The 26,831-nt window shown below is 35.9% G+C and overlaps 1 protein-coding gene across 1 annotated transcript in view; it reads left to right on the top strand.

The window, feature by feature from the left end:
- Nucleotides 1–26,110, top strand: part of LOC131154241 (uncharacterized) — a 63,356-nt gene extending 37,246 nt beyond the window's left edge. The window contains exons 6-12 of the mRNA XM_058106889.1: nucleotides 4,759–4,810; nucleotides 5,339–5,428; nucleotides 16,261–16,329; nucleotides 16,477–16,578; nucleotides 21,416–21,484; nucleotides 24,348–24,404; nucleotides 25,547–26,110. Of these exons, the coding sequence (XP_057962872.1) occupies nucleotides 4,759–4,810; nucleotides 5,339–5,428; nucleotides 16,261–16,329; nucleotides 16,477–16,578; nucleotides 21,416–21,484; nucleotides 24,348–24,404; nucleotides 25,547–25,633 (526 nt within the window). The 3' untranslated portion in view covers nucleotides 25,634–26,110. The remainder of the gene's footprint in view (nucleotides 1–4,758; nucleotides 4,811–5,338; nucleotides 5,429–16,260; nucleotides 16,330–16,476; nucleotides 16,579–21,415; nucleotides 21,485–24,347; nucleotides 24,405–25,546) is intronic.
- The last annotated feature ends 721 nt before the right edge of the window (nucleotides 26,111–26,831 follow it).

The following is a 26,831-nucleotide window of genomic DNA, read 5'->3' as shown; positions in this document are numbered from 1 at the left end:
CTTTTCATTTTCAATTGGGGGATAAAATGGTTTGGAGCTTAGATCCTTCTAGGGAATTCTCTTGTAAATCTTTTCTCTCCTACTTGACTCATTATTATACTACGGATACTTTTGCTTTGTTTCCTTTGATTTGAAACGACAAAGCTCCCTAAAAAATGAAAGCTTTTATTTGGTATAATTGAAAGAATCAACACCAATGATTTGCTTAGGAAGAAAAGACCTAATAAGGCCTTGTCACTAGACTTTTGTGTCCTTTCTTTGAGGAGTGGAGAGACTTGCGCACATCTGTTTCTTCATTGTCCTTCCATGTTGGCTATTTGGAATATATTATTTGGTATATTCGATGAAAATTGGTTTTGTACCTCCACATTAAAGATGTTTTGTATCATCATGTTTAGGGGTTTTGGTAAAGGAGAGGATAGGAAAGCTTTATGGCGATGCACTATTATGTCTATTATTTGGTGTGTTTGTCGGAAAGGAACACTAGAATATTCAAATATATGGCTATTGCTACCAATTTTCTTTGGAGTAGAGTGGTTTATGGTTTATTTTGTGTCGTTGTGGGTGTCAGCAAATGGCTCTTTTCATCATGTTTCTTTGGAAGACCTGTAGCAGGATTGATTGGCTCTACTACGTTGAATTTGGTTTATTGGTTCAGGTTGTGATGTTTGTCATTAGTTTCTTTTGATGCATAGATAGGATTTTTATTCTCCCTGCTCGTTTTCCTTGTTCTTTTCTTCTCTTATTTTACTTTTCTATTGGACACTCTTCTCTCTTCTAATAAATTTCTTTTTTTATTAAAAAAAGTTGTAATTCTAGGTTTTTCTATAGGTTGGCTAATGGCAAGAGGAAGAGAACATTAGGGAATTGGATTTTTTTTTTTTAAATATTAGGAGGGTGGGGTTTGAATCTAGTGTTGATTCTTGCTTGATAACCAATGAGATTACAAATTATTTTGCTCATAGTGTTAGAAAGGAGTCCTATTTTTAGAGATTTGCTATTTTGGATGGAAAGGCTATTGGGGGAAAGTGAGGTGGACACAAGTTTGGGAGGGAAAGGGATAAGGCTCCTGGTCTAGATGGGTTTAGCATGACATTCTTTCAAGGTTGTTGGATGTGATTTGGGGGATCTAATGAAAATTTTTTAATTTGTTCTATTCTAGTGGGATTTTAATCAAGAGTATTAACCCAACATTCATCACTTGGGTGGCTGAGAAGAATAAGTCTATTAAAGTTGCAGATTTTTGGCTTATTAGTCTACTTATGAGCGTGTATAAGGTCATCACAAAGATTATGGAAGATTGGTTGAGTTTTGTAATTGGAGACACTATTCTAAGGCTTAGAGTGCTTTATTAGGGGTGACCAGATTATGGATGCTATGTTAGTAGCTAATGAGGTACTTGGGGATGTTCACAAAAGGAAAAAAGATGGGTTGTGTGCTAGTGGATTTTGAGAAGGATTCTGATTGAGTAAGTTGGAATTTTCTACATAAAGTCTTTATGAGGAACTGTTTTGGGGAGATGTGGTGGGCTTGGATGAGGGGCTGCTTGTCTGAAGTCTCTTTTGTAGTCCTTATTAATGGAGAACCTAAAATCGTAGTTTAGGGCTTCAAAGGGGGTTAGGCAAGGGGATCCACTTTCGCCTTTTTTGTCTGTTCATATGATGGATATTTTGAGTAGATTGGTTCATATGGTTGTTGATATAGGGCTGTAGACACCCTATTTTGTCTAGAGACTCCGTCCATTATATAGCAAAACTTTAGGGGTTTAAATTTTGTTTGTTAATTTTAGGTTTCTTCTTTTTAGCCATTAATTAGAGGTGCCATCTAAGGTCTTAACCTTGTCAGATCTCTAATTTTGACTCTCTCAGCCTCATTACGCTGAAGTGAAATTTCGTTCATGGGGCTTTTTGTAGAAATTGTTTTACACTCATTCATCCATGTGCATTACAAGTACAATATTCAAAGGAAAAAAATATAGAAAAAGAAATTTGGTTCTTCATTCTTGGGGTTGCTAGCATTGGGCCTTCTTCATCACCTGCATGCACAAAAAAAAGAGTTTGAGAGTTAGTTTCACATGTTCAAGCATTTTGGGCCATTTTTGTGATTAAAGACTTTGGGCTTTAGTTTGAAATTGCAGCCTTGTAGGCTTATTTGGAGTGAATTAAGGCCTATAGTGAGCCTTGTTTTTAAATTGAAGCCCAATTTTTGGCTGCGGGCAGCATAAGGCCCCAATTGGAGACCTTCAATTAAGAGCAGTGTTGATAGAGTGAGTGTAAGAGCAAGTTGTGAAAAAAATTGAGAGATACTTTGACCAGAACTTACTGAGAAAGAGAGTGAGAAGGAGGCATTTGGAGGAGGTGGCTTCGGGATTTTTTGGCAGAAATAAGTGAGAGAGAAAGTAGAAGTGCAGGCCGAGATCATTCAAAAAAATCAGAAGAAAGCAGGAAGGGAATCAAATAGAAGAAGTAGAAAGAGGAAGAGCAAATTCAGAGCAGTTGGCTGCAAAGAGGAAATCATGCTGAAGCAGTGAGGAAAGAGGATAGGAAGACCTAAGAGGTAAGCACCCTATTTTGTTCTTATTGTGACAAATGTATAGGTTGCTGAGGTGAATGCTATAGAAAGAATGGAGTTTAGGATATATTGCATGATTGGGAACCTTGCATGACAAAATCAAAAGGCAGGATTTTGAAGGGAACAGTGTCGGATTGAGATTGATTAGGAATGGAAAGTGAGGATTGAACTAGCAGGGTTCTATCAATGAAATCAGAATCAATCTGGAATTGTCTAGCTTAGCTATAAAGTGCAATCAATCCAAGAGCAATCCCTGCACCTTAGTAATGATTGGCTGAGAGTCACTAATAAACCTACTCACTCAAAAGTAGCCTTGTCAACTGACTTATTTTATATGGGAAAAGGCAGCTTTCAATCTAGGGTCGTAGACTCAGCTCGCGCATCAACCATTCACGTCAGAAAGGTTGGAATTGTTTTCGTTCAAGCTTACTGAGTTGAACAGGAATGAGACTGACAGTCAACAGGACAAAAAGCAGGTGTTTCCAAGCTCGATCTTGTGATTGACTAATCTGCTTTTCCGATGTCAGGACTCCATATATTAAAGGGGAAAAAGAAAATGAGTCTGCAATTACCTATTTGAACACTGTTCTACATGTGTTAGATTGAAGACCTATGTTTGATTAAATGCCAAAATCCCAAAAGGCCCCAAATAGAACACTCATTGCTCAAAATCAGAACACTGAAACAGAGCCCCAAACAGAGCCCCGAAATTGGAATAAAAAAACCCTGTAAAAATTCCCAAAGATCTAGGTCAACATGGCCCGAAAACCCTAAAGTGACCCAGATCTGAGTCAACCTGACCCAGATCCAAGTCAACCTGACCTAGACCCAATCCGAGTCAATGTGACTCGAGTCAATGTGACCCATCTACCCTATAATCAGACCCAAATCCTAAAATCTAAGCCCAGCTAAACTCAAGTCCCAGCCCATCCTAAGATTAAGTTTGTAGGTAAGGGTTCTTGAATTTGGGAACAAGAAAGTGTTGCATACAGTAATGTGGATGAAATGGGAATAGATATACAACAGGCAAAGCAGACAATTCTTAGAAGCTCAAGTGTGGGGGCAAGTGAAGCAATGGTGGGTGGTGTAACGATGTAGGTAGTGTTTGGGTAAGGAAGATGTCAGGGGATGTCCTTGAGAGAATGAATGTGAGTATTCTAGAATGAGAAAGTCTGCTTTAGTGAGAGAGTGTCGTGAAAATGAGGTAGAGAGAGCAAGTATTTATGGTGTAGAGCGTGGGATCATCCTCAAAAGGAGAAGGTGATGCTGTGATGCAATATTCTGACCAGCAATAAAAGAGTATTTTACCAGCCTATGAATGTAGTGACAAGTAGTTTTTAGAAGAGAGAAAGACAAAAGTCATAGATGATAAGTGACAGAATTTGATCTTTTTAAGAAATAATTAGGGGCAAGGCCTCCCTTTGCCTCAATTCAAGCTTGCCATTTCAAATCTCTCCTAGCCATCCAAGCAATTCCAGCTTAATTAAAGATCCTGCCACTAATCTCATAGTTATTATCCTTCCGACATCTGCCACTATCTTTGTGTGCTGCAACCTGTCAACCACCCATGATTATGGCATGATGAAAATTTTTACTAAAAGTGACTCAAAATATTAATCAAGTATGATTATTAGCAATAATAATAATAATAACGTATATGGGCCCATGAGGAAGGATTATGTAAATTAAGTAAAAACATGAGCCTTGACCTTACTGATCTTTAACTTCATGATGAAATAAGGTAGCCAAGCTCAATTTTGGTCATTCCCTGGCCCCACTTTGCACCTTTATTTTGGTATTTTAAGGTGTATTTCTTTTGAGTGACTTGTAATGTGATTGGAGCATGTAATTGATGCAATTACTGTTTTTTTTTTCCCCTTTTTATTTGTCTGAAGAGAGAGGTTTATTATCCTTTATTTTTTAGGAGGTTTATCTCATCCTTCCCTTGTGTACTTCTCTCTCTTAATAAATATTCTTTTGTTTGAAGTCTTAATCTTTCATCCCAAACTGAGGAGGCAAAGATTTTAAGGAGCTAGAAGTCATGCACCATATGCCACCATCTGAAAATTTATGTGACCATATGCTTTATTGGCTTTTGTATTACCATGCCAATTTTTTCCTCCTCAATCCTGAGAGTAGAATATGATCTTGTCATTTGGCACTGAATTTCAATCTTTTGCATTTCAGATGGTTCACAAGAAGCGGTTGGAAAAGAACAAAAGAAGATATAATTTTAGAGGTAATATTTTTGCATATTATTTGCAAGTACTTGAGTGCTGGTGTACTCAGGGATTACCATCACTTTCTTGGATCAGGCTTAGCTTCTTTTTTGCCCTTCTTGTTGTAATTGTGCTCTGAAAATGAAAAAGCAGTATCTTCTATGGGTTTATTTTGGTTTGGTTTTTTGTTCTTCAAATGCCTCATGCTGTGTACAACTTTCTTCAATGGTACTGAAGTTCAGTTGGATGGGGCTAAAAGAAAATTGACTAAAGGTCAGTGAGAACTATCAAGATTACACAGCCCTATCAATTACGAAGGGAAGGGCTAAAGAGAGGTTTCTAAATTAGGGTTTCTTAGTGTCCGTTTTATTTTTATTTAGTTTTTTGGTTTTCCTCTTGTTTATTTTGTTTTTTCTGCAATGAGGATCTCGTCCCCTCCTAGCTTGTACTTCTCTCTTTTTTCTCATTCTTAAAGTGAGAATACAAGTCTCTGCAAGAAGATACCTCTTTTTTGTTCACACTTGATTTACACTTTTGCTCATTTGCAGCTCAAGAGTGCGTATGCCATTGCTAAATTGAGGAAGTCTGGATATTCAAAACAACAATTCTACAGGAAAGCGTTAGATTTGTACAAGGAGGTATATAAATTGCCAGTTGTTAGCATTGCTTTTTGTATATTTCTGATGTACAGGGGTTTGGCCCCTCTGAAGCTTTCTTAGTTTTAATTGTTTGACAAAATATATGAAAATTAACTAAATTTAATTTAAAATTAAAATTTGGTCATATTTTCTTAAAATTTGACTGAAAGCTTGACAGTGTGAAATCTAAATTCAAGTGTTCTTCCTTTTTTTTTTTTTGCTCACTATTGCAACTGAAACTAATTAGAGAATTGATCAACATCAAGGTTTATAAACTGGAGGAAATTCATGTGAGAGAAAGACCTACATTCTGATACACCCTTTAAATCCATATATATTAGAGCATGAGTGACCTTAGCGGGTTGGCCCTCCTTTTAAGTTTATTTTAGAGTTTGGAGCAAGCCATGACCCAATGATAAGGGTGTCGCATGGAATTAGCGAACTTTATGGTAACTGGTTTAAGTCATAGAAACAGCCTCTCCCAGTGTGGAGGTGAGTCTACATTTGTTATGTGCTCTCCATAACCCTGATATGGTGTGGGAGTCTTGGGCACTGGGTGTTTGCACACACACACACACACACACACACACATTTATTGACCATGAGTGACCTTAGCTGGCTGGCCCTCCTTTTAAGTTTATTTTAGAGTATGGGGCAAGCCTTGACCTAATGATATGGGTGTTGCATGGAATTAGCGAACTTTATAGTCACTGGTTCAAATCATAGAGACAGCCTCTCCCAGTATGGAGATGAGTCTACATTCATTGTTTGCTCTCCATAACCCTGATATGGTGGGGAAGCCTTGGGCACTGGGTGTATATATATATATATATATGTGGGGAAGCCTTGGGCACTGGGTGTATATATGTATGTATCTATTGAGGTTTGATATTTCCTATTGGTTGATGTGATTGTACATGTTGTGCAATTGGCACCCTATCAAAATGAAGGGAGGTGAATTGAGAGTTCTGTCCGCCATTCGGTAGGAATGCCAACTTCATATTTGTTACATTTTTGTCCAAAACTGTGACATCATGTTCAATTGTTCAAGGGTTTAAATATGGGTGGATAGCAAGAATAAGAAAGTCTAACAAAATGAGAAGGGGTCAAATTTACTGGACGAGTGAATGTTATATTCAATGCCAGTTGCAATCCTCCGGGGGTATATGAATACAAGAGCATAATTTCACATGTATTCAAAATTATGGCTTCATCTCTTGTGCTACAGATGAATAGAAAAAATATAGATTGGAAACAGTTCAGGCTGTAACCTGATTGATGGAAACTTCTATTTTACTTTGATGAAAACGAGACTTTTGTTGTGTGGAGTATTTCCATATTTTATGGAAAGTTTTATTTTGGTGCTTACATTGTTTGTTTCTTAACACACCAAAATGGTAACAGGGGAAGGGAGAACAGTAACAGGGGAAAGAGATAGTACTTTCACTCTTCTACATTGTTTGTTTCTTAACACTCCAAAATGGTAACAGCACGATTGTTTATTTATTTTTTATTTTTTTATTTTTTAAGAAAAAAGAGGAATATTTTTTTTGTTTGAAGAGAAAATACTACAAGGAGCATAAGACATCCTCCATAGAAGAGAATAAAAGAAGAAAGTAAAGACAGCAAAAACATCAAAACAGTGCTGCAACCAATCGTGCTGAAAATCATAAAAAAGTAACTCTTTAAAACAATCATCTGCGATAGCTCACATTGAAGCTGAATACTGAATCTTATTCCAGGACCCAGATCATAGAGCAAGAACTCCTCCTCCCCAAGAAAATACACGCATTTGCTCCGACCAAATGCCCTTCAAGACAGCAAAAAAACCAGCACCTCCACAAAGTGGAACCATCTCTACTCCTTCCAAACCCTTTAAATGAAATAGATAACTCCTCTGCCAACTGCAGACAAACCCAACTCTCTCCATAAATTTCAAATGAGTTGTTCCAGACCCTCATAAAAAGAATAAAACTCATTCCAAAACCTCTAAATAAAACAGATAACTCCTTCTCCACCGTGGACAAACCCAACTCTCTCCATAAATTAAAAAAAAAATTGTTCCAGAATCTTGTGGAGAAAGAACAATGAAGGAACAGGTGAGAAGTAGATTCTGAACTTTTACAGCATAATGGCAAAATTTCGAAGATAAAGCCTTTAAATGCCTCACTCTCTGCAACAGATTGTTATTATTAACTCTGTTAAGAACAAAGCAAATAAAGGCCTTAATCTTAGAAGGAACTCTGGCCTTCCAAATTGTACAATAAAATGGGAAACAGATTTTCTTGAATCAAAATTTCTAAGAAAGACTGCAGGAGTGCTTCCCCGAATAGTCAAGAACCCACTAGCAATAGTCACTCCTTGTGCCAGGATGACTATCTTCTAACAAACACAAAAAAGAAGAAAGCTCCAACACCTTCCTATCATTAAGGGATGTACGAAAGTAAAAGTGCCAATACCTTTGCCTAGCCCCATATTTAGCATCACATTCATCACCTTGCATGCCAAATTTACTTTGATGACTTTGTGCCAAACAGAATTTTCCTCTAATGGAAGCTCCATAGCCACTTACCCATTAGAGCAATGTTTTTAGAGACCAACTTCCCAATACCCAAACCCCCCCTCCTTTTTAGGCCTACAAAACTGTCCCCTGACTAACCAAATGATCCCTATTCTTCATCACCCTGGATGAAAATCTCTCAGGGTTCTCAATATTTCTAGCTACACCTAATTTTAAAAGTAGACATGAAGTAGAGTGGGATGCTAGAAAGATGAGCCTGAATAACAGTGAGCCTCACATCTAAAGAGAATAAATCACCCTTCCAACAAGCTATCCTCTTTGACACCTTCAACCTTCTACACGACAGTGAAACCCAATCAATCTTTGGTTACCACCCAAAGGCACTCCTTGTTAAGTCAAAGGCCAATCTAAAATAGCACACCCAACTAAAGAAGACAACATGGAGGATCTAGAATCACTAAGTTAAAACAAGCTAAACCACTCTTCTCCAAATTTATTTTTAACCTAGAAGCCGTCTTAAAACAATTGTAAAATAGTGAACACTTTTAAAAAAGACTTCTTATGATCTTGTAAGGAAAAGCAAACTAAAGATAAAAAACCACAAGTGCACAACCCTCTTAACTTCCCACCACAATTTTTTCACCAGCTTTCTATCCACTGCACTAAGAACCAATCTACTCAAAATACCCATTACAAGTACATATAGAAAAGGAGGAAGTGGATCCCCTTGCCTAACCCCTCTCGAAGCCCGAAACCATGATTTAGACTCCATTTATAATGATAGAAAAGAAGCATTAGACAAACACTCTCTCATCCAACCCCACCACCTCTCACAATTCCCTTCATCGAAGAATTTAGATAGAAAATTTCAACTAACTTGGTCATAAGCCTTCTTTAAATCCACTCTAAATGCAATCCCCCTCTCTTTCCTTATTAGAATGTCCTCACGTAACTCATTAGCTACTAAAATAGCATCCACAATATGTCTACGTCCCACAAAAGCACTTTATGCCTCCAAAATAGAATCACCTATCACAGAACTTAAACTATTTGCCACAACCTTAGTAATTACCTTATTCACCCTAGTAACTAGACTAATGGATTAGAAATCTGCAACTTCAATAGACTTATTCTTCTTAGGCACCAAATAATGGAAGTAGAGTTCTTAGTTCATACTCTTACCAAGATCCCATTAAAATAGAACCCAATAAAAATCTTCATTAAATCCCCCCTAACCACTTCCTGACAATCTTGAAAGAATGCCATGGTGATGATGGACAAGAAGTGGTTATTTGGATGGGTCATTTTGCCCCAATTTGGAGGCCTACGTCGAAGAATAGGGTCAATAGTTAATTGGGTCCTAAAACCCAAATGTGCTCAGTTAGTTTAATTATGTGTGTTTGGTTTGTTTGTATTAGGATTATGTATTTTGGGGGCTTGTTTGTAGTATTAGTCTATTCTAGGGTTATATTTGTAATGTAGTTATAGGGGTTTATATGTAATTTCATGTGAAGAGGCTTTCTTATAAGTGGTGTGTGAAAGCCATGCTATAAGCAGTTGTTGCATTTGAATTTGAGAAGTTAACTTGAGTTCCCCCTTGTATCTCCTCTCTACTCCCTTTCCATTCCTTCCTCTCTTCCCAAAAAAAAAAAATCTTCTAATCTCTCCCATGGCTGCAGATCCTTGATGCTGCCCCTGCATCATTTGGTATCAGAGCCTAACCACTATCTCTTTCTTCCATTCAATTCACCCATCTTTCTCTCTTCTTCTTCCTTTCTTCTTCATTCTTCCCACAGTTCTGCAACTTCCCCCCTTCCCTCTCTGCTGCTGCTTCTTCTTCTCCATATTCTTCCTTTTTGTCTTCTTCTCTATCTGTTTCTCTTCCTTTATTCTCTCTCTGAATTCTTCTCTGGCCTGGAATTTAAAAGGAAAAAAAACAACAAAAAGCAGTTCTGTAGTTCTGAACAATTTTGAAAATTCCAGTCATGTCTCCATTTCTTGAAACACTTATTTCCTGGAATAAATTTGCGACAGCACCACCACCTTCAAAAAACAGAACGAGACCCTTCCCCCTGAAATTTCATCACCATCCAACCAGCAGTGGAGCCCCATGCCCCTATTGCAATTCTCCAGCCACTGACCCCTCCAAAATCCACCCTTGCTTGAGTTGTTACCCCTGCAGCACCATCACCAAGCAGCGCAGATGCCCTACGTGCCTGCGACTGTGAGTGCGATTCTGCCAGACTCCCCTCCTGCTGCCAGAATCATGAGAAATGGTTCCAGCCATGAGAAATTGGTGTTGTCTCCTGAGATTTTGATTTTCAGCATGATAAATTGGTTCCAGACTTGATATTGTGCAAGTAAGCACTATAAATTGCTACGAGAAGCAAGAAATTCCCATTGCCAGCATTGGAAATTTGGTTTATTGCTGCATTTGTGAGTTCTCTGAGTGAATTTGTTTCATTTCTACTTGATACTCAAGATTAAAGGTGACTTGAAGATTGTTCTTAAATAATTGAAATTGAAGTTTGTGATTTACATCATATAACCAGTCATGAATTGTTTGCAAAGGAGGAATTGGAATCCGGTAGGGTACAAAAACATGGAAAAAGCCTTGGAGACTATTAACGATGCTTTGAATAGGCTAACAACCGAAGTTGCAGCCCTAGGTAAGAGGCCCATGGAATTCCTACCAAACAAGATGGTGGAATAGCTGCTGTCACTCATACTGAGTTGTGTGAAGGCCGAAACAATTATTTGAGTAAGGGAATTAAACTAGAAGCCTCAGATTTTAATGGTGATAGTTCTCTTGCTGAATTTGATGATTGGGTGTATTCTTTGGAGCACTATTTCTGATGGTAGGACATGAATGAGGCTAGAAAGTTGTACTTTGCTGAATCAAAATTGAAGGGAACTGCTCGAAGTTGGTGGATGAAACAATGGAAAATCTTTAGAAGAACGAGATTTGGTGAGATTACAACGTGGGATGAGATGAAGCGAGCCATGCATGAGCAATTTGTGCCTCCCAATCATCAGCAGCTTGTTCATCTGCAACTCTTTGATTTGAAACAAGAAGAAAAGACAGTGATGGAATACACTAGTAGATTCTATCATTTGGCTACTCCTGCCGATATAGAATGGAAAGAGGATGTGAGGATAGCTTTGTATAGAAAAGGGCTGAAGACTGCTATTGCCTCCACACTTGCTGCATCTTGATTCACTGCAGTTGGGGATGCGGCACGGGTTGCCACTCAGATTGAGGAGGACATGCAATGCAATCCTCCTAGAGCTACATCAGCCCTTCAGTTTGAGAAGAGTACTAGTGGAGTTGTACGAGAGAAGACAGTTGAGAAATTGAGTAAAGGTGTTTAAAATAATACCTCCTGGAAGACTCCTGAGCATTCTGAAACAACTTCTAAGAGCCAACTATCACTCAAATGTTCTAAATGTCAAGGTTTTGGACATTGAGCTGCACAATTTCCTACCCAATCCATGGCTGTTGTGGAAAACAAAGATGATGATGATGACAGTCAAGTTGTTGAAGCTGAAATAGAAATCCCAAGTGACTTAGATGATGATGGTAATGTGAAAACCTGTCTAGTGCTTCGACATATGCTCTCTTCTCACAAAGTTAAAGAAACGGAGGATTGGTGATGGACCAACATCTTTCAAACTCAGGTGATATGCCAAAAACAGCTTTGTGCTTTGGTTATTGACCCTGGTAGTTGCATAAATATAGTCTCTAAAGAAGCTGTAAAGAAGTTAAATTTGGAAGTTGAGTTATGTAGGACAAGAAGCAAGACCTTGGGAAGATCTTTGCTAGAGAATAACTAAGAAGAGTTAGGTCAAGGAATTGTTGGGTTAAGTTAGTAGTTTATTATGTGTTTAGTTTAATTAGTAGAGTATGTGTATTTAGGGGCTTGTTTTTAGTATTTGTGTATTCTAGGTGTATGTTTGTAATGTAATGTAGTTTTAGGGGTTTTTAATTTTATGCAATTTCATGTGAAGAGACTCTCTTTTAAATAGTGTGTGAAAGCCATGCTGTAAGCAGATGTTGATGATTTTGAATTGAATTGAACTTGAGTTCCCTCTTGTTATCTCTTCTCTCCTCTCTCCTCCATTCTCCTTCCTTCCTCTCTTCTATTTCTTCTAATTTCTCCATGGCTGCAGAACCTTGATGCTGCCCCAGCATCATTGAGCCTAATCTCAAACCATACAGAATTGCTTGGGTGAATAATGCCAACTTGAAGGTCCATGATCGCTGCTTACTTACCTTCAAGATTGGTTCCGTTATGGAGACAGTGCAATGTGTTATCCTTCCTCTCAATATTTGTCACGTCCTTTTGAGCTGACCATGGTTATTTGATGGGTAGGTGAAGCATGATGAATATGAGAATTCTTATTCCCTCTCCATTGACAACTAGAAGTATAAGTTGACACTATCATGAATTCTTCCCCTCACCAAGTTGAAACGTACTATTGGTTCCTTTATTATGAAATGGATAATTATATTCATGGAGATGGGCTCCTTGGTATTTCCCCAACTCGACAGAGTCGAGTTCTTTCCAGAAGAAGGGAATTGATGTAGGATGAGTAGATATTTGGATGGATCATTTCGACCCAATATGGAGCCTATGTTGAAGAATAGGGTCAGTGGTTTATTGGATCCTGAACCCAAATGTGCTTAGTTAGTTAGTTGTTTAATTATGATTGTTTAGTTTGTTCATATTAGGATTATGTATTTTGGGGGCTTGTTTGTAGTATTTGTGTATTCAAGGGGTATATTAGTAATGTAATGTAATTTTAGGGGTTTACTTGTAATTTCATGTGAAGAGGCTTTCTTATAAGTAGTGTGTGAAAGCCACGTAGTAAGCAGTTGTTGAATTTGAATTTGAGAAGTGAATGTGAGTTCCCCTTTGTATCTCTCTTTCTCCTCTCGTTCCATTCTTTCCTCACATCAATTTCTTGTGATCTCTCCCATGGCTGCAGATCCTTGATGCTGCCCCTGCATCACATAGTTAACCCATCTGAATTTGGTGCTTTACCCCATTCATCCAAGAAGCAAATGCCTTCACTTGACTCTCTTGAAAAGGCCTTTCCAATCAAATTACCTGATTTCTAGAAATATTACTCCAGTCTAACCCTCAAACATGGGCACACAATCCACTCTCTAATCATGTTCTTTCTCTTGCAAATAGCCAACCTATGGAAGAATTAGAATTACAATCTCCCTCTCTAACCCTTTTAAATTCCTTTTTTTGTCTCAAACTTCTCATTTCCCTAGAGGTCATCTCAAGCTCATTTTTCAATGACACCCATTTAGACTTATAATTACTCCAAAAGACCCAAGTTCTTCCTCCTTTCTATCCAACATAATAAGCCAATGAAGAATGCTATTTTCCTCAACCCTAATATCCCCTAAAACCTCAATATTCCACTTTTTTACTCTTCTTTAAGGCATTTCAGATTTTTTGTAAACCTACAACCTGCCTTACCCTCTCAACATCCTCACTCCTACTACTCTTAACAACAGGATAGAAAGACTATTGGCCGAGCTACATATTTTTGAACCTAAACAGAGAGGAACTCCACTTAATTTTGCTAGACTCCAACAAAATAGAGAAATGATCCGACACTAGTCTAGGCAACTACTTGCAAGTTTTGATTACCAGCACATTTTTTAAAGTTAATTTTTTTTTTTTTAGCATACTTGCAAGTCTTATTGCTCACATGCATTAGGGTATACATTGTTAAGGCTGGAATTACTTTGGCCAAGTGATTGCATCCAAATGGTATAGGGAAGGAGTCTTTGATAGTTAATTGTATTATTCTTTGTCTAGAACTTGTAGGGTTTTTTTATGCATCATCTTTGTTGTCGTAATCTTTTTAACAGGGGTAAACATTGTGCTTGCCTCATTAAGTAATTTTAATGTTGAGTTGCTTGTTGCAATCCTGATTATCCTTAAACATAGTTGTACATAGGTCAGTTGAGAATGGCATACACCATTGCAAGTTAGATTATCTTTCTCTTAAGGCATATGAAGAATATATACTAGCAATTTATTTTCAGAGATAAGAAGACATCTTTGTCTTTGCTTTGGGAGAAAGTTATTTTTTATGCATCTATTTTTGGGCTCATTCTTTTGGGATTTTTGAGGGTTCAAAACATAAATGTCCAAAGTGATTGAAAGGTAGCTTTAATGTAATTGTGTTTTTGTCCATTAGTTCTCTGCTTTTATCCAGAGGATTTCTTATCCTCCATTCATTGTAAATATTTCTTTCATTAATATATATTAGTTTTGTTATAAAATATATATATGGTAGCAGTTTAAGGCCTGGACTACCAAATTTGAAGACTAAGCTTGGGCCCATAGTCCAGATCTGTATGGTTGAACCATGGTCTTAAATTTCCACAAAATTGTCGAAATTTCCGATTTCCATTACCCTCGAAATCGAAATGGCAGTTGATTTCCGTCTTGCAGAATTTTCGTTGAAATCTCAACGAATCATCCGACATTTTTCGAAATCTCGAAATTTTAACCAAACTTGTCACAATTTCAACTATACGATGAAATTTCGTCAGAATTCAAATGAGAATTTTAGAAGTGAAGTGAAATTTCTCTCTTAATTTATTTTATCGAAACAAAAGATTATTACAAGTGCTTTTGAAATTATATGAAAAAATAAACATAGAGTAACATTTTATTTAACCATTCATGTCTAAATTATCATTATTTGTATAATAAATAATATTTAAATGATTTATGAATTTCATTTGTGTTAACTGAATATGTTTAATGTACATTATCTTACAAATATGTTTGATACACATACTATTTTACAACTTTTCCACCTCATATAAAACATAGATGTATTTAATTTTTAATATATGAGTCCTAAAACTTATATTATTATGTTTGTTAACCATTTCTAAAGTTTCACAAAGAATTCCATGCTTTACTAATAATTTCCGTTATTTTTCCAAATCGAAATCGAAATCGAAATTTCCGTACTTTTGGAGCTTCGAAATTTGAGTCAAAATCAAAATTTAAGACCTTGGGTTGAAGTTTGAACGAGGTCTATTTTACTGGCCTGATTGTCATTTGGGTCTGTGTCTCTGTGATCAGCCTTCGAATACTCAGGGGCCTTGAGGATTTGACAGGTCTTATTTGGTAGGTATATGGTATTAGTCGGCTACACCTATGCTTTTGCAATTAAAATGCATCATAGGTGGTAGGGCTCTGGGCTTTGTGGCATAATGGAACAAAGGCTGAAGTTAACTCTATCTGCTGTTAGGCCATTACTACCAGGAGGGATGGGCCAGCTCAGGCTAGCATCAGATTAACTAAAGCTTAGATCCAGGCTGGTAAAATCCATTTCAGAATTGGCATAATTCTAGAACTTTTAAAGGAAAGGTAATGAATCCTTTTTTTTTGTGGATAAGAGTTATTTTTTGGCCTATGTATGGTTTTCTCTGCTGGTTTTTTTTTCGGGGGGTGTAGCTTGTTTATATAGAATGAAACTGGGGAATCTTCTTGTTCTAGATTTATTTTATTCTATTTTCAGGAGGACTGCCTGTACTCTGATGTGTTGTAATTTTCTTCTTTTCTAATTTATCATTAAAATTCCGTTTCAGAATCTAATCTTCTGTTCTTTCATTGGGCCAGTCAGTCGGTAAAATGACATGTTATGCACTTACACCATCCTGTGTTGTGCTCAGCCTTTGGTGGCCATCAGCTGATATGATATCTAGCCCATGAACAAGCACCATGTATCTTTTGTGGGTTATCTAATTGACTTTCCAAAAAAATAATGCGAATATATATTTTTTAAATTAAAATAAAATGAACATATATTAAAGCAGTTAGAGAAACTTTAAGGAGGGTGTATGGTTATTTGGAAGTTAGAGTTTATGCACCCCTCTGTCAGAGAGAGAATTGTGGGTGATGTGGAGAAATAGGTGTGTGGAAGATAACAAGAGATTGAAATTTATTACATGGGATTCTAACAAATTTGAAAAATTTAAATGATGTTTACTTGCGATACAAATTTTCCTGTAATATTAAATGTCCTTTTAATTCTGTGGGCTTTTAATGATATTTGTTTGGGAGGGTTTGAAAGAGAGACCAGGATCAAGAGATCCAAATGCCTTGCATTCTATAACAGTATATATTTTCTTTGTTAAATATTCTCTAGTAGTATGCATAAGCGCTTGTCTTTTTTTGACTTAAAGCTTAGATGATTCTGTTTGCTCTTTGTCATCACATGTGGCTAACTTTTCCCAATATTGATTTTATTTCTTGTTAACCAGATAAACACTCTAATGGCGAATGGTGACAAAACATCATTAAGGAAAGAAGTAACAGAGAACATGTACTCTGTAAATTCTATTCTTTTTACTTTCTATCATGCTAGCGCATTTATGAGATTTTACTCTATATTCTCTGCTTTGATCTGCTGCTTTCCACAGTCAACACTCTTGAGCTATTTATAATTTGTTTTGTTATATTTATTCTGATACTGACAGGCCTTCAAGAATGAAATCAAACTAAGAGAATCTAAATGGAGTAGGGTTTACTGGGAAATGGTTGAGCCAGCTGTTAAAATACGAACTTTGCGAGCTCGATTGGCAAGTATCATTGTTTTATTTGTATTACTCAAGCTGTCCAACTGCCTATTTAACATACATGAATTATAGATGTGCCCTTATAAATGAAGTAGGATTGAGGAGCAGTATCTCATGGCCAAAAAATTAGGTAGTTCTGAATTTGATTCACTTTGTTTAAAATTATCCAATTGGAGCGCTTATTTTTTTTTGGGATCATTCTGGGAAGATTTATCTAACCATTGAGGTCAATTGACTGTTCCATGTATGCATTCAACTATGATTTCGTTTGGCCCTTCACTGACTTGTTTGCATCTGGTCAATTATGAGAAATTTCTAGATAGAAGGCTTTGGGCAACTTTTATAAGGAGAGAATATGCTATTTTTAGTAATTGTGTAGTGTGAGAGGGGTATTTTTCTCTTTTATGTCTTTTTATCGCTACTATTTGAAAGAGGATTCCCCCTTTCTTCCTCTGGTTTTAAACTTTCCCAAAATGTCCCTATAGTACTCATGAAAATTTTATAAAATTCTCTATAGCTACCCATGAATATTTCAAAAATGCTCCTATTACTGCCCATAAATATTCCAAAAATACCCCATAATCTCCCATAACTTTACTAAAATAATATTTTTCTTTAAATATATATATATTTATTATTTTTAAAAGATTATTTATTAATTAATTTATCTTGTTACAATTGTCAATCAAAATCCTTGGAGTATGCTCATTGTGCGCACACACGGCTAGTTATTAATAATATAATTGTGCAGAGCTGGAGCTTTTCACTGTGCTCTGGGAAACTGCCACCAAACTTTTCTCTTGTTCTCTTCTTCTCTTCTCCATCTCTAACTTTACAACATTGTATCAGAGCATTGATTTACATGAAATCCGATTTATATGAGTTGATTTTGAACCCTCTGTTTTCTTTTTTTCTTATCTCCCTAATTGGGTCTCAAATAAAAAGATTTCTGGTTGGTGTGAGTTGTTCAGGAATACTCTTCCTCTCAATTAGCCTGTGCAGCATCCTTGGTTGGATGCTGTATGTCGTGGTGGTTTGCTGATGTGAAGTTATTCGCATACTGTTTCTTGTATACTTGCTATTGTTGTTCTGATGTTCCACTGGCTAGTTGTCACATTATGATTCTGTTTTGAAGTTGCATGTGTTCATGATTGATTGCTTGCAATCTTGTATATGTTGCTGGTTGGCCTGATTGATGTTTGATGACTATTTTCTGTTCTTGCCTGCACTTGTGTCTAGTTGCTGCCAGCCAGAACTCCTGTTGCTGCTGTGAGGTTGTTTATTGACTGGTGCTTTATTCTGGTTTTCCCTTTTCTGTGTGGCCAACTTATTCCTTTTAGGATACCGTAACATCATTTCTGTGGTCATAGCTGCCCCTTGAAGTTCTAGACATTTTGAAGTTCTGAAGTGCTGTTATGTGCTAGTGTGTGGCGATTGAAGTGTCCTGGGTTTGGTTCACCTCTACAGAGAGAACTTCAGTTGATACTGTTAATGTACAGATCACAGCCATCAAATTGGTTAGATCCTCTAACTACTTGTGGTCTCAACTGGTGTGTGTGTATTAATGCAAAGGGAAACAAGTATTTGATGCATTCTCCTTCATCTCCAGACCCTGAGGATTATGAAAATTGGATCAAGGAGAGTGACCTATTGCTTCTGTGGTTGTGAAATGCTTGGAGCCACAAATTGTTGCTAATGTGGTGTCTCATAAAACAACCAAGGCTGTATGGGATGATCTTCGTGAAAGCTTCTCACAACCAAGGCCAAATGTGGTGGAAAGGAGAATATTTAAATTTAGGGGGTAGGTTGGAACATTATGAGTAGGTCTAAAGGGATGCTTGGGTGTAGGTAATTTGGTGTCTAAAACAACCTCTGTGGTTGGAAAGTGATTATGGCATTTTCCCTCTGAACCTCTGAACCTCTCTCTCTCTCTCTAGCACATGGTTATTCATAGTAAATTTGGTCTTTCACAAAAATGGGTGGGATGCCATTGACGGAATTAATATCACTTATTCCAGTCCTTGGAAATTTGTGTCTCAAATCTATTGATCTTTCTTTCCCGATATCCATTATAATGTGGGTATGGGCAGAGAATATGTTTCTATGAGGATAATTCATTTGGGAATGTTCCCTGGGCTATTGGTTTCCTTCATTTGTTTGTCTTTCTAATCTTTGTGGCCTTCCTCATTTTTGCAAGGAGGGGGGGGGGGGGGGGGGGGGGCTGCCCTCTTTCGTGGGATTTTCTTTGGGAGGAATCTCAAAGAGACAAATTAATGAGCTTGCTTCTTTTATTATTATGCAGGATTCTTTTTGTGTCCAGGTGGGAGCAATAAAAGTGTTTGGAATCTTGATTCTTTTGGGGATTTCTTGTGCAAAATTTCTTCTCCCATTTGATCCATGACCTTAATGTCAGATCCTTTGGTCTCTATTCTCTTGTCTGGAAAGCTAGTTCTTCCAAGATCAAGGTTTTTTCCTGGACTGGCCTTCTTGAGAGAATCAATACAATTATCTACTTCAGAAGCAAAGACCCAAAAAGGTCCTATCTCCCAGTATTTGTGTTCTTTGCTCTCACTTGTTTCTATATTGTCCTTCTCCTGGGGACTTTCAAATAATTTATTTGGGTTGTTTAGAGACAATTAGATTTGCCCAGCTTCTTTGGATTGTTTTTGTACTACTGTTTTTGAAGGTTGCTAAGTGAAAGGAGTGGAAAGTTCAATGGAGGTTTACTTTTCTCGCTATTATTTGGTGCATCTGGATGGAAAGAAATGCCAGAATTTTAAAGGGGTTGTGGTGGTTGCCACTTCTAGTAATATGCTCTGGAGCAGAGTGGTTTGGTGTCCCTTTGGTCTTTGGCTAATGGATTCTTTTGGCTTGATTCTTTAAGAGATTTGCAGCGGATTAGCTGGTCTACTGTCATGAATTGCTTTGTTTCTACCTCCTGTATTTACTTCTTGTTGAGTTGTTTTCTCATTGTAAAGGGAGGATGTCTTGTCGTCCCTGTTTTCTCTTCTAATCTTTCACTCTACTTTAATATAACTCCTTGTTTATCAAAATATTTTTTTTTTTTTCCAAATATGACCAAGAAAGTATGTCCATCAATGAGTGTTATAGCACTTTGAATGGTATGTGGGGGGAACTATGCGTGTCAATGAGTTTTGACCTTGAGGTGATTAAGAGGCAATGGGCAAAGTTTTTGGATGCCCAGTTTTTGTCTAGATTGATCTTGAACTTCAACCATCCATCAATGAAGCATATGCTAGAACCCAACAGGCAACCAAAGATGGCTCTCAGTCTTCTTCTAAGGCCTATTCCCATGATAGTTTTGTTGTGGTTATCACAACCTCTTAACTGTGCTAGGGAAATTTTGGAGGACAAGGACAAGGTTTTTGACGGCGATTGTGGCAGAGAAGACGAGTTTATCATGGAAACTCTTGCATTTACATACATTGTGACAAGGACAATATACTATTGATCATTGTTGGGATCTCCATGGGAAATCGACATGGGCTAATAAGTCTCTCACTGAGGGTGTGATGCAGGACCAGTTGGCACAATAGAAGATGGTGCAGGAAATTAAGAGAAAATAATAGGAAAATAAACAAGAAATTTTCAAAGAGAGTAAAAATAAGACAAAACTCAATTAGGGACGACTACTCAATATCCCGATATGTTCTTCATGGTTACATATCAAAGCCTTTATATGGGCTTTCTCCTAATACTAAATGAGTAAACAATCACTAGGAATTAATACGAATCCTAATTAATGAAACATAACATCAAATTCCTAAAAATTATAAAACATAAATATTTTAATCATAAAACTCTATCTAATCATAAAGACCCTATATATTCATTAAGACCCCATATTATGTCTATGCCTATGGTAGACGTGTTCTTGCTGAGTGTGGTCCTATCAGCGTGATTCTACTGCTGACACTTCAAGTGCATGTGGCCACTCGACTGGGGATTGAGTAGTGAGTTTATCTGTCATGTTTAACAATCTTGTCCACATGGTTCAACAACTCCAAACTCAGTCTTCTTCATGTAGTGCTACTGTGGCCCATTTCATCCTCCTCGGCCAGGGTTATTGATCCTTGTGCCCTCCTCTGATGTGATAGGTAGTCCTAATTCATTTTTCCTTGAAAAGCACTATATTGCTATTTGCTAGCAACCTAGTGGTTCATAAGAGGACAAAATACATTGAAGTTATTCATTTTGTGAGGGATTGTGTTGAAGTAGGGTGTGAGGACACGTGAAAACTGTGATCAGTTGGCAATGTTTTTATGAAGGCTTTATTTAAGCTTGCCTCATCTAAGGGTTGTAACAAGTTGGGATAAGGTGGTATTTGTACAATATGCTATTTTAGTAATTATGTGGTGTGGTTGGGAGTATTTTTGTCTTACATGTCTTTTTATTGTTAATGTATAAGAGGACAGACCTTGAACTGTGTACATAATGCTCCAGGAAATTGATGCCAGACTTTTCTATCCTCCATCTCTAACTTTATAACAACTTTCTTATACCAGGTTATGATCTTATTTCCATGAGGTCAAAATATTCAATACTCAATTTCCAGCTGGAGTTGGTTGAATAATGCTTAGGATTTGAAACTTTGATCCTCCTTTTCTTTTTGGCTTCTAATTCTTTTTGTAGTATCTCTAGAAAACAGAATCTTTTGTATCATCAATGAGATCTCTTGACATGAAATGTTAGGTATTAGATTGCAATATACACATGTACATTATGAAGGGGGGTTGGTATTTCATACCCATTAATCCACAACTCCTTCCAAAATATGATCCTGACCTGATAAATGCCCGTTTTTCCCTCTCATTTCCAGATTGGTGTTGATCGAAAGGACCTGAGTAAAGTGTTCATACAACTTACACTTGAATTTCTCACCAAACAGGTACTCTGTCTGGTTGAACATTCTCTTCATTTCATATATGTTTCAGAATTTAAGTTTTGCCTTCAATGCATCTGTGTTGCCGATGTTTTGAACTTATGTCTGCCTCGCTCGTTGATAACTAAAGCTGTTTAGCTTTTGTAATTGTGACAGATAATGTTTTTCTCTGGACCAGCTTTTACTTTCATTCACTTGCTGCCCTTTATTTTATTTGACCATCATGAGCTGGAAGAAACTTTATATGTTGCTGAATCAAAAGTTATGTGAAGGGAATCCATTTTGATCCGGTTTGTGCCTAGAGTTGGAATCAAAATGCATTGGAATTGGAAACAAAATGCCAGATTCTATCTCGCATTAGGTTCAACATAGGATCAGAATTGGAATTGTATTAAAAATGAATTTAATATATCAATTATGCCACTAGATAATATAAATTTGTTTTATGTAATTTAATTTAGAATAATAATATTATAAATAAATAATTATTGTATAATATTATTATTTTTAGTTGTACAATAATTAATTTTTGGTAATGATGATATAGTTATCATTGATGATACTTTGCAACTTGCGTACTATATTTTATTATATTTCTTGTTATCATTATTTTTGTTATAACTATATTTTTAATATGACATTTTTATCTTATATTTTTTTAGTTACTATATTTCATTATTAAATTTAAACAATACCATAAGATATTCTATTACTAAATAATGTACGATATTGTATTACTGTCATATCATCTTTGATTTAATATAGAATAATAATACGATAAAACAATAACCGTACCAAAATAATAGCATTTCATTTTATTATAAATTAGTGCTATATACTCTTTTGCATATTCTAACATTATTAAATTATTATTACCTATTTATGATAAATGATATTAGTAAATAATATTTTGTTTTATTTTAAGATTATAAATAATAATATGATAATTCAAATAATCATACCACAATTATATCATAATATTCTATTATTTTTATATCTTATAATATTATTTAAAAATTAACAATTATTATTATGATAATAGTATGTTATATTCAATAAACTTTATTGTTATACATTATATTTAATGAAAATTATAATTGACAAAGTGATAATATTAATATTGTTTTTCAAGTTTATGTGATATATATTATGAATATATTATATCATCTAATTTTATAGTATTATATATTTTATTATAATATGTATATACATGTACAAATATATTTATGTAAATATTTGTGTATGCATGTACACATATTCATATGCATGTGTATGTGTACCATGGTTTTAAATAGCAGCCACAACCAATACAAAATGGCATAACGATTTTTTGGGTCTACCTTGATACTGTTATACACCGCTTAATCAGTGATGAAAAATTGCAGGCTTAGTAACTGTGATGGACTGCTACTGTTAGACAATGATCCTACATAGCTACTGCAGGACTGCTATAACAGAACTTGTTTTTTATTTTTAAAACTTTTTCTTCTCAATTTTCATTTTTTTCCTTATAAATTGTTCTCAATAAACTATGTGAAAGGTGGGGAAGATATAATGGGAACGATAATGATACCAAAAAAAAAAAATCTCAAGAGATGCATTAATTAATAATTTGATGTCAACACTATTTTGTTAAAAAATATTTATTTTTCATAATATTAGTAATTTTATTTTTTTCTATATTTTTCAACTTCAACCTTCTTTTTCTTTTCTAGGTTTTTTTCTTGTTCAAGTTGTTAGTAATTTATTTATTTAATGATAAATTTTATAATTATATAGTTTTAGCTTTAAAACTTAGGTTATAGTTATACAACATAACTTGTTGGTCTACATTTATTAAATTTTTATTACTTTAACAAATAAAATAATAGAACTTATTTAATTTATTCTATTTTTTGTATGTCTTATGTGCCTAATAAATTAGAGGAGTGTATGATTATAGTAAAGCTAAACATGTCAAAGGCCCACATGGCAGGAGCTGGTTGGATGAAGTAGTGTGGGCCCCACTTTCTTCTTCCAACTAGCTCCTGCTACATGGGTATGTGATGTCGCGAGCCCATGTCGTTCAGCGTTTTCCATATGATTAATTTATTTTTCAGTAGCTATTTGAAATAAGTGTATAGTTTGTTGCCCTTATTAAAGTAAGTTGACCTAAAGGATCCAAAATACAGTAAAACTGTTTTTAGGAAGAGTTGAGACTTAGAGCTTCAAACATGCAAATAGACCAATATGTGCTTGAAAAAAAATCTATGGCTGTTACCCATGCTTCCTGTTATGTAGCACCCACTACTCTCACTTTTTGTTGCACCTGTTATCTTTACATTCCGCTGCCCGCTACTGCTATTTAAAACCATGATTCCTGCACAAAATGGGAATTGGAATGAATTACTGCAAATTAATGCTATAACATTTCAATTTCCAAATTCTAGAGTTGATTCCTAATTGCCAGTGCCACCTTGATTTTTCTATGGTGAACTATAATAAAGTTTTTATGACTGTCTTAAAAGCAAGATGTGGATTGAAAATGTAATGCATTTCCAAGCTAACAAATAACACCCACCTAATGAAGGTCATAACATTCCATTATTTTGCTTTTAGTATTTTTGCATAATAAGTTTATAGTTCAATGCAATGAGAGGATTAAAGTGTGTTCTTACAAGCATATTATCCAAGTGTTCTTGGAGATATGTGGAGTGGCAGATTACAGGAGTACTAGAGAACTAAATACCATAATGACACTGGGGCATAAGATTCCACATACCTATGCCTGGGCTGCCTATGTTGGTCTATGCACATGTTTATATATATAATTTGTTAATGAATTTCATCTGTGGATAATTTTTTGAGTTATATACTTGTCTTCTTGCAGAAGTTTGAGGCATATGATTCCAAAGGAGCTGTTGTTGCTGGAGATAAAAATAAGGAGGTAGGATTTATATATTAGCAATTTATTTTAGGTCCTTTTGCCAAATTATATATTGCACTTTGTATTCCACCCCTGCCCTTTTCCAAATCTCTGTTGTTCAAATAATCAGTACTTCATGTTCAGCAGAAAGTGCATTGTAGGGAGTTTCTCGAGCCATAATCAAAGAAATTGAACAATTGTTACGATATGATTTCTAGTTCGTTTTCGCTCACTGCAAATATTTGGATGAAGCATAGTGTTTGTTAAGAAGAGTTCTTAGACTTAATTTAGCCCTGCTGTGGCTAATGCGGAGTAACTATTGAAAATGTTCTCATTCAGGTGGCTGTATAAATTGTTTGCCCCTAAAAGTTGATAATTTGGCGGAAAAACTGTAAGCTGGCTGAAATATTTGAAATGACCAAAATCGATCTCATTTTTGGAGATAATAATAGTGTGGGTAATTTTGTAATATTTGAAAAAAGCTAAGGACAGTCATGGAATACAATAAACTGTAAGGAAGAAGCCACCTTTTTACTTTTGAAAAGTTTTGAATCTGTAACTTTTAAAAACTCTCCAAAAAAGCTAAAGGCTAGCTTTTTAACTGCTAAAGAGTTGTTTGCTAAATGTGTTGCACTCAACTATTGGACCCTGTTTGGAACTTGGAAACGTTGAAAAGAAAGGAATATGAATCTTCTGTTTGAGAATTAAGGAAAATGAGCAAAATATAATATATGTAGCAAATCAATGAACAAAATTTTTTATTTTACATGCTACTAATCTTTGATTTTTCTTAATTTTTATTCAAAGTTGAAAAATTTTCTGGTCATATTTGAGCTACAAAGAAGAGACAATGAATATTTATTTTCATCATAGTTTCTTTTCCTTTGCTTTGCTCTCACAAAATTCTTCATCCAAATATAGCCTTCATAAAAGGAAAAGTCCACCCAGAAAAGAGGGCCAACCTCACCATTAATCCCTCATTTCATCTAGAGGTTGATTCAACCCCATTTTATGTCTATGAACCTGCCTGCACTTATAATTTGTATCTTGTTTTCATATCTATGTCAGGAGGTGCTGTTGATTATCATTTTATTTTGTATTATTTGTTGGCTTAACTTTTTGCATTTATCTTCTCCAAAGGGTTTATACTTGTGCTTGTTTAGGTTCTTGTTCGTGATATCTGGGTATTTGAGAAATCTCTGTTCCACCAAGGATCATACTGGCGTCTTTGTGGACGAATTTCAGTGTAAGCTGGCTATCCTTGACAGAGGAGCATCATCTGCTATGGCTGCTTGCAACTAACTGCCTTTACGCAATCCAATAAACTGAGCAGATCGTAATCTTAGCCAACATACAGTTTACTTTTCTGAAGAATTAATTGCATGACTCAATTGGTGGATTAAATGACTTAAAACAGCTTTCATGGTGGGCATAAATGAGCAAAATCTGCATTTGATTTTTTTTAGTTGTTGCAGCTGTGCGTCAGTCAATCCAATGTTGTCATGTCATATTTTTCGAATGAAAAAATTTATGTGTTTCAGGTATGAATTGTCAATTTTGTAATGATGTATGGTGATTTTTTGATAAATAGGGAAGTTGTAGAATGGCCAAAAAGAGTAGTGGTGAAAACTAACTGTCAAAGTAGTTGTGGTTCCCAACCTTCAACTTACGTCACTTTCAAAATCACTTGCAAGGAATATAATTTAATTGCTTTGCTTTTGGTACTCTTTTTTTTTTTTGTTCTTTTCTTTTCTTTTTATTTTTTTAGTCATTCTTACCAAACTGTTTGCTCTGACCTACTGGAAGTTGTGGTGAAGGTATAACTTTGAAGGTATAGGTTTCAGTCTCTCATTTTCCTCCTGGTCTTATGCATATCCTACTCAAACATACCCGTGAACTCTGCCTGGCTTTACCCTGCCAAAAGCCACATCGAATGAAATACGGAGCATGAAAATTTCTCCACAAGCTCTTCCATCTGATCCAGTTAATCTTGATGGGTGTGCAAGAGGCAACCAACTGAAGCAAGGTCTGTACAGGAGCATTACTGCAGATGTTAGCCTTTTTCATAATGCATTTCACTGTAGTTTTCATGCAGGATTCAGGCACCAGTTCCTTGTTTCTAAAGGCCATCATGGACCCAAATTTAGAACTGGCCATCAAATTCACTGAGGATGGAGTTTACGATCTTGCCAACCACCTCGAATAGTGGAAAAATCTAAATGTGAATGACTGAGGCCCCTTGTTTCGCTCTCATCAATCACCTTGTAAATTTTGGGCAACATCTTGGTGCTATCACACTGTAGGAAGCCTTAACAGGGGTTTTTCCCTTTTGTGTATATTAATGGTGATTGGCATATGGGGTCCTCACCTCAGGGAAAAAAGAAAAAAGAAAAAGCAGAATGAACCATGGTTTAAATTTTCAATTTTATTTGAGTTGAATTGATGGTT

The sequence above is a fragment of the Malania oleifera genome, chromosome 4 (genome assembly GCF_029873635.1).
Source record: "Malania oleifera isolate guangnan ecotype guangnan chromosome 4, ASM2987363v1, whole genome shotgun sequence".
In the NCBI taxonomy this organism is placed as follows: domain Eukaryota; kingdom Viridiplantae; phylum Streptophyta; class Magnoliopsida; order Santalales; family Ximeniaceae; genus Malania; species Malania oleifera.
This window is presented reverse-complemented; position numbering and strand designations above follow the sequence as displayed.